The 17577-nt window shown below is 43.6% G+C and overlaps 1 protein-coding gene across 1 annotated transcript in view; it reads right to left on the reverse strand.

The window, feature by feature from the left end:
• Positions 1-12611: 12611 nt before the first annotated feature.
• Pard3 (par-3 family cell polarity regulator) overlaps positions 12612-17577 on the reverse strand; it is a 689221-nt gene continuing 684255 nt past the window's right edge. Inside the window, exon 25 of the mRNA XM_074056357.1 lies at positions 12612-12894. Within this exon, the coding sequence (XP_073912458.1) occupies positions 12858-12894 (37 nt within the window). The 3' untranslated portion in view covers positions 12612-12857. The remainder of the gene's footprint in view (positions 12895-17577) is intronic.

Consider the following 17577-nt stretch of genomic DNA (forward strand, 5'->3'; position numbering starts at 1 on the left):
GCTGGATAGGCTTGTGAAACATCTAGTTAGGGATGTCTGGTTGGCAATGGCTAGCTGGGCCCTTGTCTAAGGGCTCTTGCTTGGATATAGGCTCTGAAAGTCATTAACAAATACATGATGATGAAGTCATTGGAGGACAGAAACAGGAATTTAAAAGAGAAAGGGGGACAAAATCCTAATTAATAGTAATATTCAACAAAGTTGAAGAAAGAAAGAGGACTGAGAGGAAAGAACTGGAGAAGTGGAGGAAAATTAGATGAGCAGATGCTCTCACAAAAGGCAAAGGAAGAGAATATTAGAAGAAGGAAAGAAATTCATGGCTATGTGCCACTATTTGTAGGCAACAATTAAAATACAGCCATTGAGGATCAGGTCATTGTGAGCTTCATTAGGAATGATTTAGCAAACTGATGATTAAAAATTACATTGCGGGGTTTACCATTCAGATCTCTCAGCAAAACTGGACACCACTGATTGCCCCCTTCCTCCCTTGGTTCTATTAACTTCTAGGTTCCTGCACTCTGCCAGCTTCCCTCTCACCCATCTACATGAGTTATTTCCTAGATCCTTTCCACTAAGCATGAGAAACTTCCAAGGCTCAGCCCTTAGGCTGCTCTACATCTCTGCCCATATGTGCTCTCATCTCTCTTCTCTCCCACCCATGGCAAGAACCTCCCCCTTATACCTTCATCACGACCATGGCCAAACTGATCTCCTACAGCTCCCCCCACAAGAATTTGTCCTTCCTTCTTGTCTCATCTTATCTCACCTCCTCTTGTCTTGTCTGTCCATATGTCCATCCATCCATCCATCCATCTGTGCACTCATCTTTCTTTCTCTCCCTCTTTCTCTGTCTGTGATCTCCCTCCCTTCCTTCCTCTCCCTCTCTCTGCCCTGATAGTGACCTATGTGTCTCCCATCAGAGCCATACTAGTATCTGTGCACTGTTTCTATAACTTCATTAGCAGAAACATCTTGAATTGCAGATAAACTAACTGAACTCTTCAACCTGTCCTCCCCTCACCTCCAATTCCTCTATCTTCATTTCTCCATTTTAAAGTCTTTATCTAAGTTTCTGCAACCAATTCTCTAATTGGTTCCCAACACTAAACCAGCGTTCTCATCAGCCTCTGCCTCCTGTCCTTAAATGTGTTGTGCACTCCCTCCATTCTTCTGCTCCATTTAATGCCTATCATTGCCTAAAACTAAATACAGACTTCTCCAGGGTGACTTCAGAGCTCTCCGCAACTTTTCATTTTACATCCTGCCTTTAAAGCTTACCCCTCCTTTGTCTGCTCAGTATGTTCCACGCAAAGCAGACTCCTCACCCTTCAAAAAAACGAAATCCACATTGCCCCACCCACATCTGTGCATTGTATTTCCTCTCTGGAAATGTTTCCATTCCATAATACCCATCTCCATCATTATCCCCACCTATTACCAACTCCTCCCCACCAACCACCACCCCCATCCTAGTGCCTGTGCCTTCCCATTTTCGTGGCGTTTTCTTTTCTTTTCTTTTTTTTTTTTTTTTGATGGTGGTACTGGTGTTTGAACTCAGGGCTTCACACATGCTAGGCAGGTGCCCAATCACTTGAGTCACACCCCAGCCCTTCATGGCATTCTTATTGTGCTTATCCTGTGTCACTCACTGTGTCCATCTGAATCACAATCACGTGTGTCCTGGAATTGTCACCCTCTGTTATAATCACATACACATTGGGTGGGAAGTAATTGTCTGGGTATGAATTAATGAGATTTCATGGCACAGATGTAAGCATTTGTTAATAAGAATTAATGTTTTCCTTTCTAGTCACATCTAGAACAGAGGTCCCAAATTGGCAGCTGGAGACTTAACCTGGCCCACAGATGTGTTTTGTTGAATCCACAGTTATTTTTTTAATTGAGTCAACATTTTTAAGTGGAATATGTTACACAAAATGCCAGATTTTCAGCCTCTCTATAAAAAGAGGCTGTTCTGGCAACACAGAGCCCATATTCACTTCTGGAAGAAAATGACTAAGCAGGGCCCCCTATGAATAAAGCATATGCCCTCAGGTCACCCCACTCCAAAGTTCTCCATTTGGCTTTGTACCTCCCCTTCAGCAACTCACTCATGTAACTCGTGGGCCCCTGAAGACCTTGCAACATTCTTATAAGGACAGTCTATAGATCTCACGTTGACCTATGTTTCTAGCCTAGAGTGTTTTCTGGAATCAAATAAGAGGGGTAAATGAATTGAAGCATGGCACTCCTTGCCCTCCTTTCGGTGATAGAGCTCATCTTTACCTTTGCCTCATGACATCCTTTGACTCTAGCTAGAAAACCCTCCCATGTTACATACCCTGCTCCTTTTCCATCAAAAATGTGCCTGCCTTCTAAAGCAAGTTGCATGATTAATATGTGTTCAAATGTTAATGATTAATAATGGTAATATTTCCTGCATGGGTATAAGTGTGACAGATCTGTGTCAAGAATGATGTCATGTGCACCTGCATGCATACACACATATACAATGGTAGATGTCACAAATCAATCACAGTTCTCAGAAAGCCATCCCCAATGGCTTGGAGCTGGCACTAAAGCAGGCAGCCTGAACCCTTCACAGTATACATCACACAACAGCCCAAATGCCTCACGTGTACACTGTATAGCAGCACATACCTTCACCGTGTACATTATGCACACAGTAGGAACAGACAGAAGATATGAGAAAACTGATTCTAAAATATTTGTAAGCAAGATGAAGCTATTTGAGATATTTGAATTCCTGCCATTTAGGTCAAAATCTGGTCCCCATTAAGAAGGGAAAGAAGTGATTTCACTATCAGATCCCTAAGAAAAGACTTGGAGGCCTCTCTTGATTCTAACTAAAAAAGGAACGAAGGACTAGGGATGTAGCTGAATGGTCTCAGTGCTTGTTTAACCTGCATGAGGCCGAGTTCCATCCCCAACACTGAAACACAGTCGGGCTCACACACACCCACACACACACACACACACACACACAGATGATGGGCTCCCATGCATATCCACAAAGGCACAACCCTCCTGTTTTCTGCTATACTTTGTAGGGTACCCGTACTGAGCCCAGAGAACATTCTAGTTGTTTCCATTTAACAGAAATTAACATGTGGGGCAGGTGGCAAAACATTAGAAGAAAGGCTGAGGTGTCTGCATAGGAAAAGAGTAGAGGTGAAGGTCACATGAAAGACACCAGAAAGCAAACCTGAACTCAAGAAATGAATTTAAATGAATACTGTTGCTCACACTGTGATCCTCTTCATTGCAAATATGCCAAATTTGCCATATTTACTGAGAGTTGATCCTGCATACTTTCCTCCATGCCTTAAGCCCTCTCAAATAATGTTTGGCTTGTAGCAGAGAACATCAATTCCTTTGGCAAAGGACAATGTGGTGCACTTAAGCAACATGACGTACCCAAGCTATGCAATTCTATTTACTTCTTGTGTGGGGGAAGTCACCCTAATGCTCATATCATACCTCAATCTCCACCCAGTTTCCAACCCTCTGTAAGTGCCTAGGGATATTTGTCTTCTGAAAAAAATCTCAAAGAATTGGGGCAATGTGGTTAATAAGCTGCATAAACAGTGACTTTAGGAACTGGGGTTCTTCATTGAGCTTTGTGTTCACAGATAACCCACCTGTAGGCGCTCCTCTCTGCCTTCCTGCTACCTGGATGTGGAGGAGTATGTCCAGCAATGAGCAAGCTGTGCAGGGGACCAAGAATGAGACGCTGGATGGGACTGCAGAGCATGGGACCAGGGATGGTGAGGTGAGCACTAACACCAGAGAAGACCAGGTGACCTGCAGGTGGAGCCAAGGCTGAGTCTTCCAGGAGCACAGCTAGGCTTCCTGATGGGTCAGCAGTCAAACTCACAGCACTGCAGCCACAGTTGGAAGGTGAGAGCAGTTGGAGGATACAGGAAGACATGACAGCTCAAGGACAATTGGCGCCCATCTTAACAGAAACATCTCCTGATCCTGGTACCTTCTTGGCAGATTTGCAGTCACACACTATGGTGTTCCAGGTCTTAACCCAAGGTAAGTTAGGGCAACAGTAGGCAATTACTCTGTATCTTTCTAGAGTGGCCCCATCAGGGCCAGAGTACACACATGCTGGACTGTATAGACATGTGCATGCATCTGCACACAGATATGCACACAATTACACACACAAATATACACACATCCACATTCACTCATTTTAGCATTCTTAGCCAAAATATGGCTCAATTACCTACATATCTTGACAAGAACACAAACAAGGTGCAGGGATAAAAATAGAATATTCTTTCTTTGCTTTGTTTTGTGGAGGTAAGTTCTCCTTATCAGGCTGGCCTGGAACTTGCTATGTAGCCCAGGCTGGCCTCAAACCCTGCCTCAGCCTCCAGAGTGCTAGAATTACGGGCAAGCACCACCATGTGTAGCCCCAAGCATAATATTCTTGCATGCCATTACCTAGAAATACTTCTTCTTCCATCAGACCCATCTAGTGGAGTAGAAGTCTCACCTTCTGCTGGATTTTCAACAGTGGTAAACAAAATAGGCATTTCCAGACAGCAAACACATCTCTGCTTCCTATGCGGCCATGTTGTACTGAGCACTGTATGCAGGTGACTTCCTATTAATGCCTATCAATGATTCTGGTGCAGTACCAAGAACCACACAATCAACGCAGGACTAGCAGTTTTTCCCACCTGTCTTCAACACTGAGCTGAGTTCCATTAACACTCAAGACTGAATCTATGGGAGAGAGAGGGTTAAAAGCATCTACTCTCACTTTAACAGTTAACCAAATAACTTTGTTCAAAGGCACCCTATAACTAAAAAATAAAGAAAAAATGTGCTTGCAAAAAATCCTAAAAATAATGATTAATGGATATACTTAACAGGGTATTACTCACATTCATCTCTGTCACAAAGTTGCCTTGATAGCTTTTGGAGACCTTTATCAGGGTTGATTTTGAAGGAGATTATCCAGAGAAGTGGGTCTGGAAAGACCATCTCTGATTTCTTAGGACTATGTAGTAGGCTCCTAAGAGTGCAGCCCGGAGCTTACTGAGGGTGCCAACACGATGCCATCAAGGCACAGAGACCTGGAAAACATGGCCTGTTCCCTAAACAGAGAACGTCACTGTTTTTTCAAAGTGCAGCGTTCAGGGGCAGGATCAATGTCTATTTCCAACAGTCAGGCTTGAGTAAGAACTCAATATTAAATGCTTGGCTGGACAGGGTTCTTTCTAATGAGCTGCATTATACAATCTAAGTCCCATTTCTAAGAACTAAGATTGAGAGGAAAGAACAGGATCCCAAATAGCCATACCCTGTCCAAGGAAGAGACTTCAGAGTCTGCTCTTAGTAAATAGGGTTAGATTAGCTCAGCTTGATACCAGGTCCCTGTAGCTCCACTAGGGCTGTAGCTATTACTAGGGGACAAGGGACTATTAGTTATGGAAATCTTAATTTTCATTCGAAATGACTTTGATAATAAAGATTTTGGTAGAGCGCCATTCAATTTCTCAAAGATAAGTAATCTTATTGAATAAGATGTTCAAATGAGAATAATTAGCTATAAGATCATTACAGCAAACAGGTTACAATTTTAAAGAAGGAATTTTTTTTCCACCTGATTTTGAGTTTTGACTATGTAACTTATTTTCTTTTATTCATTTATTCACATGTGCATACATTGTTTGCATCATTTCTCCCCCCTGTCCCCACATCTCCCGCTGCACCCCCCACCCCCCCACCTCACCCCCACCGCCTTCTAAGCAGAACTTGTTCTGCGCTTTTCTCCAGTTCCATTGAAGAGTAGAAATAAGCATAATAAGAAAGACATAGCATTTTTGCTAGTTGAGATAAGGAAGCTATACAGAGAGAGTCCTAGCATTGCTTGCATGTACAAATATGCACAACTCAGGTTGATCTTTACACTGGTTCCTGATCCCCTTCTCATGTTGAGCTCTGTTGCTTTAAGGTTTCTGTATTAATTCCTCTGGAGAGGGGACATCAAATGCTTTCATGTTTTGGGTTTTCTATCTAACCCCATACCTCCCATATATGTTCTCCCCTTGTCATGTGACCCAAGTCCTACAACATTGCTGTATTTGCCCTAGATCTAAAGACCACAAATGAGGGAGAACATATGATTTTTGGTCTTCTGAGTCTGGCTAACCTCGCTCAGAATGATGTTCTCCAGTTCCATCCACTTATTTGCAAATGATAAGATTTCATTCTTTTTCATGGCTGAGTAAAATTCCATTGTATACAAATACCACATTTTCTTAATCCATTCAACAGTAGTGGGGCATCTTGGCTGTTTCCATAACTTGGCTATTGTGAATAGCACTGCAATAAACATGGGTGTGCAGGTGCCTCTGGAGTAACCTGTGTCACATTCCTTTGGGTATATCCCCAGGGACACAGGAAATGGTGCATTTTCCATCCAGGCAGCAAATGACTATTATATAAACCTTGATTTGTATAACAACACAGTCATTATATTTCACTGTTGATTTACAAATTCAGGTCTCTTAAGACATTTTATTATCAGTTTAATCCCCTTGTAGTGGCTAATTTTATCTGTCAACTTGATTGGGTCATGGGATGCCCAGATATTTAATTAGATATTTTCTGAGGTATCTATAAGGGTTTTTCTGGATGATATTAACATTTGATAGAGTGAGTAAAGCAGATTGTTCTCTCTAATGTGGGTGAGCCTCATCTAACCAATTGAAGGCCTAAACAGAACAAAAGCTGAAAAGCTGAAAAAGAGAGAGTTCTGTCTCTCTCTCTCTCTCTCTCTCTCTCTCTCTCTCTGTGTGTGTGTGTGTGTGTATGTGTATGTGTGGGTGGGTAGGTGTCTACCTGACAGAGTGCCTTCAGACTTAGACTTGAATTTATATCATTGTCTATCTTAGTTCTTAGACTGCTGCTCTTGGGACTTCTAAATCTTCTTAATTGCATGAGCTGATTTCTTATAATAAATCAGTGTGTCTGTCTATCTATCTATCTATCTAGCATCTACCTACCTGTTCATCATCTATCCTATTGGTTGTTTCTCTGGAGAACCCTAAAACACCCTTGATATGAGGAATAGCCATATGTTCCTCCCCTCACCACAAGCCAGAAGCATCTATGACAGATCTTTGTGACTCTGCTCATGAAAGAACTCGGGCTTAGCTCAGAGCAGTTAAGTAAGGCATCTAGCACCCCATGGCAAGTGTGTGGCTGTGAAAGACTCAAATTTGGTTCTGCTCTATTGCACAGCTGGGGCTCCTTCCTTACATATTTGTTATGAGACTGCTGTTTCCACTGGTCTTCCCAACTTGCTCTGCCTGGACTGGAGAAAGAGCAAGGGGCAGGAGGAGGAGGGGCAGCAGGGTGTTCGAGATTGAACACGCCAATACCAGTCAACATTCACCGAGGCAAGAATTCAAAGTGCAAATGAAGGTTGTGTGGGTTTGCAATGGCAGAACAAGGCAAACTGTGAAGAAGCAGGCAGCCATAACAGCCACAGCTTTGGAAGGGAGAACAAGGACAGGCGGGCTGAAAGTTGGACATGCAGCATGAGGGAGCAACGTAACTCAGATGCAAAGGCGGCGGACTTCCCCAAGACCAGCTGCTTTTATTCTCTTCTCGCCTCGTTTGTGCCAATCCTTGCTGAGCCTGGCCTGAAGCTCTGCAGGTGAGGCCAACAGGAAGCAGCTGACGGCCAGTGCTTGTGGGAGCAGGGCAGCCGCTCTTCTCTGGCAAAGGCATTCCCCTGACAGGTGGCAGGAGGAGAGCCTGTTCCCAGTCAAACAGAGTTGGATGGAAATGGCTAAGATGCAAAACAAACTCTATGCCATCTTATCACAATCTCCCCGTGAAATGGGCAGCCGCTGGACCTTGGTGGGGGAGAAGCAGTCTTCCCAGCTGAGACCCGACAGAAATATCTGTGGCCAGCTCCTCAAAGTCAGCAGGGTCCTAGATCCAGCTGCAATTCTGACTCCCAGTAACAGGATGATAATCACCCTCAACAAAGCTTACTGAGCACGTACATGTCCCTGTCTCTTCATCATGGCATCCATGCAGTTGTCCCAATTTACAGGAAAGGAGATGGTGAGATATTTAAGTGGCTCGCCTTCCTTGACCACTCTTGTGAGAGTGTCCCAACATGGAACGGGATGTCCAAGCTCTGAGTCTGTGCTCCTTCTACTGTGACCTATGAAGGTCTCTTCAACCAAAACTCAGTACATGGGGAAGAGCAGAAGAGGAGGATGAACTCAGTATGCTCCCTGTGCACTGGGAAAATTTATATAAGCCTCCCTCTCCCCCTCTTTCTTCTCTTTCTCTTTGTCTCTCAAAATTGCAGGCTTCACAATCATTCCTGTATCTTTTTTATTTTATGAGTGACTCATACATCCTACCTTTTCTTCCAGAAGATGTATCTTAAGACATATTTAAAGTCACAGTTTTTAAACAAGAATGTAAAAGTACTTTCTTGGGACGGGTATAGTGGCAAGTGCCTGTAATACCAGCTACTTGAGAGGCAGAAATAGGAGGATCATTGGTTGATGCCAACCCATGAGGAAAGTTAGAGAGTCCCTATCTCAAAAACAGACAGGTGTGTTGGTGCACATTTGTAATCCTGGCTACTCAGGAAGTGGGGTAGGAGGATGGTGGTCCAAGGCCCACCCAGGCCTTGTATAAGTCCCTATCTGAAAAAACAAACAAAAGAAAAAGCAAAAGGACTGGGGTGTGGCTCAAGTGAAAGAGTGTTTGTTCCAGGCCCTGAATTCAATCTCCAGTACTGCAAAATAAATAAGTTTTTTTTTTTAAAACCCAAAACCTAATTTCTTCACATTCCTCTTAAAACCAGCTCACTTGATGACCACTTCCCACAATTTAACTCTTTTTCCTCAATGGAATTTCTTTTTCTAATTTAAAAGAAACATAGGCCCCTTATTTTAAATTTTAGGCAATATGATTTAAATTTCCGAGTTATGAAACACAACCTTGATTCAGTATTTCTTAATGACTCTACCTAAATACCGTAATAGCTAAGGGACTGGGGTGAATTTCACAGAAATGGTCCCAGGTGAACATATTTAATCCCCTAATTTTAGGCCAGGAATTATGGGATCTACCAGTGAAAAAATAAATTATCTCCACACAAGGAAATTTTTAAAAAATGACTTCTTCCCTATGCTGTTAACTAAAATGTTGATGATGAAGCACTTATTAGCCTATCACTGGGACAAGAATTAGAGAGCTTCCTGTGACACAGAAATATTTTTCACTAAGTCCCCTCAAAGCTTTATTTTTGATTTTAAACACATTTCATCTTCAGTAAATCAGTTTTATGGAAGTTGGTTTAAGGGCACATACACATTAGTGGTCAGTTGTTCTTACATGTAATTTTACAACTAATACCAGACAGACCCTTCAAAGAAACTCTCGGGGCCTGCCGTGCCTAAGAGAAGTTCATTTATTCGACTGTAATGTCCTTGTTCCCAAATGAGCGTTCCTAACAAGCACAGAAGCTGAAAACAACACCAGGAAAATGCCTCCCAATGTTCTAATGGCTTACAGATGGGTTGGGAAGCTTCCTGCCATTTTTTATTGTTAGCTAGCTTCCTTTCTTCTGTCTGGAATTTTATTGCTTGCTTTCCTGGTTAGCCTCCTGGATGCGAGAATTAACCCACTAAGTGGTTCCAAGCTGGAGGATAGGGCGGAGACCCCAGGCCTGGAGGTCTCTGGCTGACTGAGAGGGTCCTACGGCATCAGACTATTTCCACACAATCTGTAACAGAACACCTGTATCCACCACGCCTGGCAAGAAGGTTGGGAAGTATATTTCTGCAAAGATATTAAACTTACTTGGACAATTTTTAAAAGTCTTACAGTGAGAATGATGTCCTTAGAGAGCAGGGAGGCTTATCCAGATCTGCTTTATTGGGTGGAATATCCATAAGTCAAGCTCAGGCTGCCAGCGGATTATGGAGTTAGCAAAGCGTCAGCATGTTAATGGTGCTGCCTGTTAGCAATGTTAACTGTCAGGATTATTACCTGACACTTGTGTGTCCTTGCTGAACTTGGAATGTGACAGCTCAAATCCAACCAAAATTAACTGCATCACATGTCACTGATGTGGAAATGAAAATCAAGAAAGCCCAACAAGAGAAGGCAGCTGGAACCAGAAAGCCTACTGAACCAGCAATCAGAAGACTTGAACTCAGTCCTCAGTCGTCAGCACCCAGGCTGTAGGAGGGAGACGGTGTTTTCCCAGTCTTCCTCCCTGTTTCTTCTGGGAGATGATCTTCCTTCCCGCCTGCTAGGCACTTCTCAGGGGGCTGTCAATCGTAGTGTTTACTCCACATGTGGCCCAAGTCAGCCAATCAGAGCCCTATCCTAGGAACTTTTGATTTTCAACTAAGAGAAAATGGAGCATTGTGCCCATGTAGTAGAGTGTGAAAGCCACCAGTGACCCTGGTCCCTACCACATAGAAAGCACAGGTCTGTAATATAAAAATAGGATACTGATACAGACAGCAGCAAAGACAGAAGAATGGAAAAGTCTAGTGATGGCTCAGCTCCAGTTCCATCATTTCTGAGGCCTAGACCCCAGTTTGCCCATCCGGCAATTGGGCCCCATAGGAACCACTACATTTCTCTTTTCACCTGCTTTACTTGCCCTGAGTTTCTCTCACATGAAATAAAAAGTCCTTATAATGAAAATGCTATGACTGAATCTCTCTGAGCTCATGTCTTTGAAAAATCTTTTTTTTGAGATACTGGAATTTAAACTCAAAGCATTGCTCACTAAGCAGGTGCTCTACCACATAAGCCACACCCCCTCAGCCCTTTTCTACTTTAGTTATTTTTCGGGTAGGATCCCCTGTTTTTGCCAGAGATGGCCTCAGACTGCCATCCTCCTACCTACTGCCTCCCACCATAGCTGGGATCACAGGTGTGAGCCACCACAGTCAACCTCAAAAATCTTTTAAAGACATTCTGTTACTTGGAATGTAGGGTTTCTCTGCTGTCAGAGAGACGTGAAATACCAGTGTTTCCTCTCAGGTGAAATTCCCTCTCTCTATACCAGAGTAGTGATGCACACCATAATCCCTGCACTCAGGAGGCTGAGGCAGGAGAATTGCAAGTTCAAGTCTAGCCTGGGCTAAATAGCAAAACTCGGAAAAATATGCTTTCCCTGTGGATTGTCAGGAGCTCAGGTTCTCTCTCACCAGAGAGGATCAAGTGTGCTTACCTTGGATGTTACAGTGCATCTAGGATGAAGGTTTGTTGCTGTTTCTTCTTGACAGGATTTGATCATTGTTATGGACCAGCAACCATGTTCCCCATTCTTTCCTTTGCTGGATAGGAGCATTCACTGACCTGCATCTAATCCCACAGCTCCAATGTATGTTGAGTGTAAGGAAGAAATGGATGACTTATTTTGTTTTGTTTTGTTTTTATTCATATGTGCATACAAGGCTTGGGTCATTTCTCCCCCCTTCCCCCACCCCCTCCCTTACCACCCACTCCGCCCCCTCCCTCTCCACCCCACCCCCTCAATACCCAGCAGAAACTATTTTGCCCTTATTTCTAATTTTGTTGTAGAGAGAATATAAGCCATAATAGGAAGGAACAAGGGTTTTTGCTAGTTGAGATAAGGATAGCTATACAGGGAGTTGACTCACATTAATTTCCTGTGCATGTGTGTTACCTTCTAGGTTAATTCTTTTTGATCTAACCTTTTCTCTAGTTCCTGGTCCCCTTTTCCTATTGGCCTCAGTTGCATTTAAGTTATCTGCTTTAGTTTCTCTGCGTTAAGGGCAACAAATGCTAACTAATTTTTTAGGTGTCTTACCTATCCTCACCCCTCCCTTGTGTGCTAAAGCTTTTATCATGTGCTCAAAGTCCAATCCCCTTGTTGCGTTTGCCCTTGATCTAATGTCCACATAGGAGGGAGAACATACGATTTTTGGTCTTTTGGGCCAGGCTAACCTCACTCAGAATGATGTTCTCCAATTCCATCCATTTACCAGCAAATGATAACATTTCGTTCTTCTTCATGGCTGCATAAAATTCCATTGTGTGTAGATACCACATTTTCTTAATCCATTTGTCAGTGGTGGGGCATCTTGGCTGTTTCCATAACTTGGCTATTGTGAATAGTGCGCAATAAACATGGGTGTGCAGGTGCCTCTGGAGTAACCTGTGTCACATTCTTTTGGGTATATCCCCAAGAGTGGTATTGCTGGATCAAATGGTAGATCAATGTCTAGCTTTTTAAGTAGCCTCCAAATTTTTTTCCAGAGTGGTTGTACTAGTTTGCATTCCCACCAACAGTGTAAGAGGGTTCCTTTTTCCCCAAATCCTCCCAACACCTGTTGTTGGTGGTGTTGCTAATGATGGCTATTCTGACAGGGGTGAGGTGGAATCTTAGCATGGTTTTAATTTGCATTTCCTTTATTGCTAGAGATGGTGAGCATTTTTTCATGTGTTTTTTGGCCATTTGAATTTCTTCTTTTGAGAAAGTTCTGTTTAGTTCACGTGCCCATTTCTTTATTGGTTCATTAGTTTTGGGAGAATTTAGTTTTTTAAGTTCCCTATATATTCTGGTTATCAGTCCTTTGTCTGAAGTATAGCTGGCAAATATTTTCTCCCATTCTGTGGGTGTTCTCTTCAGTTTAGAGACCATTTCTTTTGATGAACAGAAGCTTTTTGGATGACTTGTTTTTATTGTGTAGAGGAACCTCATCTAGAAGTGACAGAGACAGCTATCACTGTGTATCACCAAGAGACCTTGGCCTTTGAGCTGGGTGCAGTGCCTCAGTGGGACTTCAGGGTGGTCTTTCTTGGAGAAGGGTTAGGTATAGTCTGTGAGGGAAGAAGAATGCATATGGATATTTGAGTAGCCAATTCAGGATTATGTGAGTCAGCTTTCTGTCACTAAAACAAATACTTAAGATAAACTTCAAAAGAGAAAATATTTGCTTTGGCTCAGAGTTTTGTAGGATTCAGTCCATTATTGGTTGGCCCCATTGCTTTGTCCCTGCAATGGTACATTATGGCAGGAGCACATTGAGGAGCACAACTGCTCCTGATTTCATGGCCAGAAGAAAAGAGAGGAAGAAAGGAAAGGGCTAGGGTCCCACTATCCCTTTCATCCCTTTCAAAGGTTTTTTTCCAATGACCTGAAGACCCCCTAATAGGCCCCACCTCTTAAAGTTTCCACAACTTCCCAACAATGTCATTCTGGGGAACAAACCTTCAACACATGGGCTTTAAGGAGACATTTAAGATTCAAACTATTACAAGGGTGCTATAACAGAGACTAATTGTCCCCTGATATCTCCTGCTCTTCTTAATGGAATGTCCAGTTTCAGCTGGATGGACCATTGTAGAGTGAAGAGTACATTATCCACCTCCTTGCTGCTAGGAGTGCCCATGTGACTAAGTTCTGCTGCTTTGTGGGATATGAAAGAAGCGGTGTGGTCACCTACTGGCTCGTATTCTAAAAGAGAGGGGCATACCTGCCTCTTCCTCCTATTCCTTCTGATAGCCAATATACAGACTGAGTGGCACATCACCTTGGAAAATGTTGTTAGACCAATCCATAGGGATGGCAAAGCAGCTGGACAGGTAGACCCTGGGTTCCTAACACAATGATGTCACTTTATCAGCTCTGGACCTTTTACATGAGAGTGAGAAATAAACTTTTATCTTATTTAATCCACCTTATATTGGTCATTAGGGCAGCTGGCTACTATTTCCTGCTATTATAAATGCCCAACCACAAAGGTACTTATTTCAAAGTTGAAATTCCTAAAAGTCAACAACCAGGACCTCTTGGTTTCTCGTGTGAATTTGAAGCAGTAGAAAATGCTGGAAATTAGGTGATTACGATGGCTAATGATGCCTTTGTCCAGCTGTCCTTCCCAGGTGCTCAGGGTGGCTATGTGCTCACCCTCCTGTTGCAAGCACACCCTTCCCAGGGTCCACCTTATTCTTGCCAGGAGATGAAAGGCACTGGGTGCCTCAGTCTCACAGAACTAAGCAGACTCTCACAGAGTCTGAAAAGCACTTCCTCTCGTAGAGGTAGCTTTCTTCAGGACACACATGGGGTTCCTATGACACATCGACATAATAGGCCTCTGTGCCAGGATGACAGAGGGGCAATCCAAGAAGACTGACCTTTGTATCCCAGCACCCTCAATCTTGCCTCTGCCCCATTGTTCAGCAAGTAAAAGATTAGCATCTGATTCACTTAGCAAGGCTCACGAGAACCTCACTTCAAGGCTAGATCTGGAGTCCACTTGACTCACTGGGCACTAAGTATTTTGGTCATCCTTGCCTGCAGGTACTAGCAATATATTTTCCAACCCATCTGCATGACTGATTTATTCAAATAAGTTTCCACAACTGTATATTCGCTTACTTCTTCTGCCAACCATTCCTTATTTCTGCTGGGAGTAGAGCCCTGTCTGCAAGCTCAGCCTGATGTCTGCCATGTCCTTGCAAATTCTTTCTCTCTGGGACTATTTGGCCATGGCATGAAGGAAAAAATGACCCTCAATGCCATTTTCCCACCACCTTGACTCCTGTGGCCATGCACAGCCCATCATATGAGAGACCCTTGACTGACATCTCTACAACCACTGTTGAGTGTGCCATATGGATTGCAGTTGAAAGCTTTAGATTCAGAAGACCTGGGTTCAAATCAGAGTTCCATCAATTAAAGTTACAAATGTAGCCCTGAAAAAATTAACCTAGCTTTAGTAGCTGCATCTTCAAAATGAAGAGGCTAACGCTTACCTTATAGAGTTCTTATGAGAATTGAATGGCACATGGTAAGTAGTCAAGAAGTTTTAGTTCATCTGTGCAATGGTCACTGCGTTCTCCATCCACCTGGCCATTACTCTTGGACCACCAAGCTCAACAGTCAGCATCCACAGCTGAGATTCTGCTCCATCCATCTGGTCCTGGATTTCATTCCTGTTCTACCTGGCAGTGTTGCCAACCTCCCAGGTGAGTGTGGCCAATCCCACCCAAAGCATGCTGACCTTATTTATGGTAAGCCCTCAGTATGTTTTTACTGAATCAACGCATGATTCAGTGGTGGGTACCCTTTGTTTTCAAGTGCATATTAGGACCTGTCCCACTTGCTGTGGGGAACACACAGAGCTCCACTCCCACATTCACCATCCTCTGTCCTTCGGTGTCATTGTCAGAAAAGACACTCTGAGTCAGTTGACACATCCTTTCTCATCTTCTTTCTCTCAATGGTGTCCTAGAACCTGACAGTGAAGGAAGTTCACTTTGCTTCTGAGTTCCCAAGGCTGATGGTGAGGTGGCCTGTGCAGTAGACATGAATCCATAAAGCAATCTTAAAACTTTTTCAGAGGAGCTATCTTACTCCATACACCCTTGAGGGCCTGCCCTGCTGAGGGGCCACCAACAGGAAAGGCAAGAAGGATATGAATATGAGTCCCATGCCAAGAAGGGATTCCCAGACCCTAGCACAAAACCCAGCAGCATCTGGTCCTTCCCTGGGAACAGCACTAACCTTGAGTGCAGAAAGGGAAAACTTCCCTTCAATTGAACTTATAAATATGCCACCTGTCCCCTGAGCTAGGACAAGTCCCTACTTGGTCCCATCAGAGCCTCACTGCTCAGCACTGCTCTAGGGTTTAGACTAAAGGGAAAAAAACGTGTAAGTGGCTTTGCTCCAACAGTTATCTCAATCCCATGGGTAGCTGTGTAAATAAACAAAAACAACCTCTCTTCCCCTTGTTGTTCTCTAATCTCAAGTGTAAGTATCGAGTTCTGAAAAATGTTTCCATCATTATAGAAAGGGATAAGGATAAAAATGAAGTTAGGAAAGGCCAGAGTAACAATGGAGAAGTAAGCAATTTGGCCAGGCATGGTAGCTTACATCTGTAATACCACCTACATGTGAGACAGAGTCAGGAGGAACATGGTTTAAGACCAGCCCAGGTAAAATGTACAAGACCCTATCCAAAAAAAAAAAAAAAACAGCTAAAGCAAAAAAGGGCTGAGGACATGGTTCAAGTGGTAGAAGGCCTGCCTAGCAAGTGTGAGGCCCTAAGTTCAAACCCCAGTACCAACAAAAAGAAGAAGGAGGAGGCAGAACAGAAGGGGAAGGAGAAAGAGAAAGAGAGGAAGAAAGCAATTTAGTAAAAGAAGGCTGAAAACCAAAAGAGATGGAAAAAAGGGCAGAATTAGTCATGAAGAACCAGAGTTGGTGGTTTTATATAACCAGACACACACTAGCCAACAACACTCAGTACAACTTATGTGTGTGAGAACTCATCCACCACTAGACTGGCTCTTACAGTGGACAAGAAAAATGGAAGGTTGAATTTGGAGTTTGAATTCATCATGGCAGGGTGAGAAATGTCAAAATATTTCATAAAGACTGTCCTATCGTCCTTCCTATTGCATCAGTGGCTTTGAGCAGAGTCCACAGAAAGGTCCAGAGCCATCAGGCCTGAAGCTGCAGAGGTACAGACTGTCCAGAGGGCAGCTGTCTTCCCTGTTCCCTCTCACACAGCCTCCATAGACTGGCTTGCTCCCAGCAGAGGCAATGTTCCCACAGGATCCTGTCCAGCTACAGGCCCTGGCAGTCCATCTTAGAGGGCAGGCATGGCTGGTGAACAGACAGAAGATTTGTGTGGCTAAGAAATTGAGGTCTCACCTAGGCCTGAGTTCTAGTATATTTCACAAGCCAAGCAAGCAGTAGACTGGGAAGGGCAACCATTTATTTGGGCACTTAACTGTCTTCATTGTTGTGGTTGGTTGGTCGCTTTGCATATTGGCCATTTTTCCCTGCATTAATTTTGTGATGAAGACCGTGTCCTAGACATGGTGACTTCCACACAGTGCTGAGCAGAATGTCAGGTACACAGTGGAACATAGAAGGCTGGATATGTGAGCTGTGAGTCTCTGCCTTTGAGCTTACTTCACCCTCTTAGCTGTCCTTTGTCTACAGAAATGTGACTTCCATCTGTGGCAAAGGAGCATAAGAGTTTGCCAAAATTGTCCCTGCAGCAGAGCACCTCCCTGGCCAAATATGACTCAATCAGGTCTTAAGCAAAAGACTTGGAATGTCTTTCCCTTCCAAAGGCCTGCTGCCAAGCTCAGGATGTAAAAGCTCATTTCTTGTTCTTGCTGCCCACTTCTGACACTGTATCAGAGAAATGTTCCCTCCCCTCTCAACGACCTTCCCTTCAGAAGCTCAAAGTCACCAGTTCCCATGGTGCTCATCCTTGCCAACAGTCACAGATTTCTACACCATGGTGTCTTCTTCTTGTCCCTGGAGATCATCCCAAACTTCCTCTCATCTTGGAATATTTTGGCGCCCTGAGAACTGGATGGGAATGACAACAAGAAAGACTCAAATAGCTGAGCTTTCCACACTTTCTTCTGCACTTCCTGCCACGCCTGACCTTCCTTTGGCACAGTAGAAACAGAACAAGGGTAGTTATGGGCAGTATCTAGCATTACAGAAGACACACACATAGTGTCGTAGTCTGTTTT

Source organism: Castor canadensis, chromosome 15 (genome assembly GCF_047511655.1).
Source record: "Castor canadensis chromosome 15, mCasCan1.hap1v2, whole genome shotgun sequence".
In the NCBI taxonomy this organism is placed as follows: Eukaryota; Metazoa; Chordata; class Mammalia; order Rodentia; family Castoridae; genus Castor; species Castor canadensis.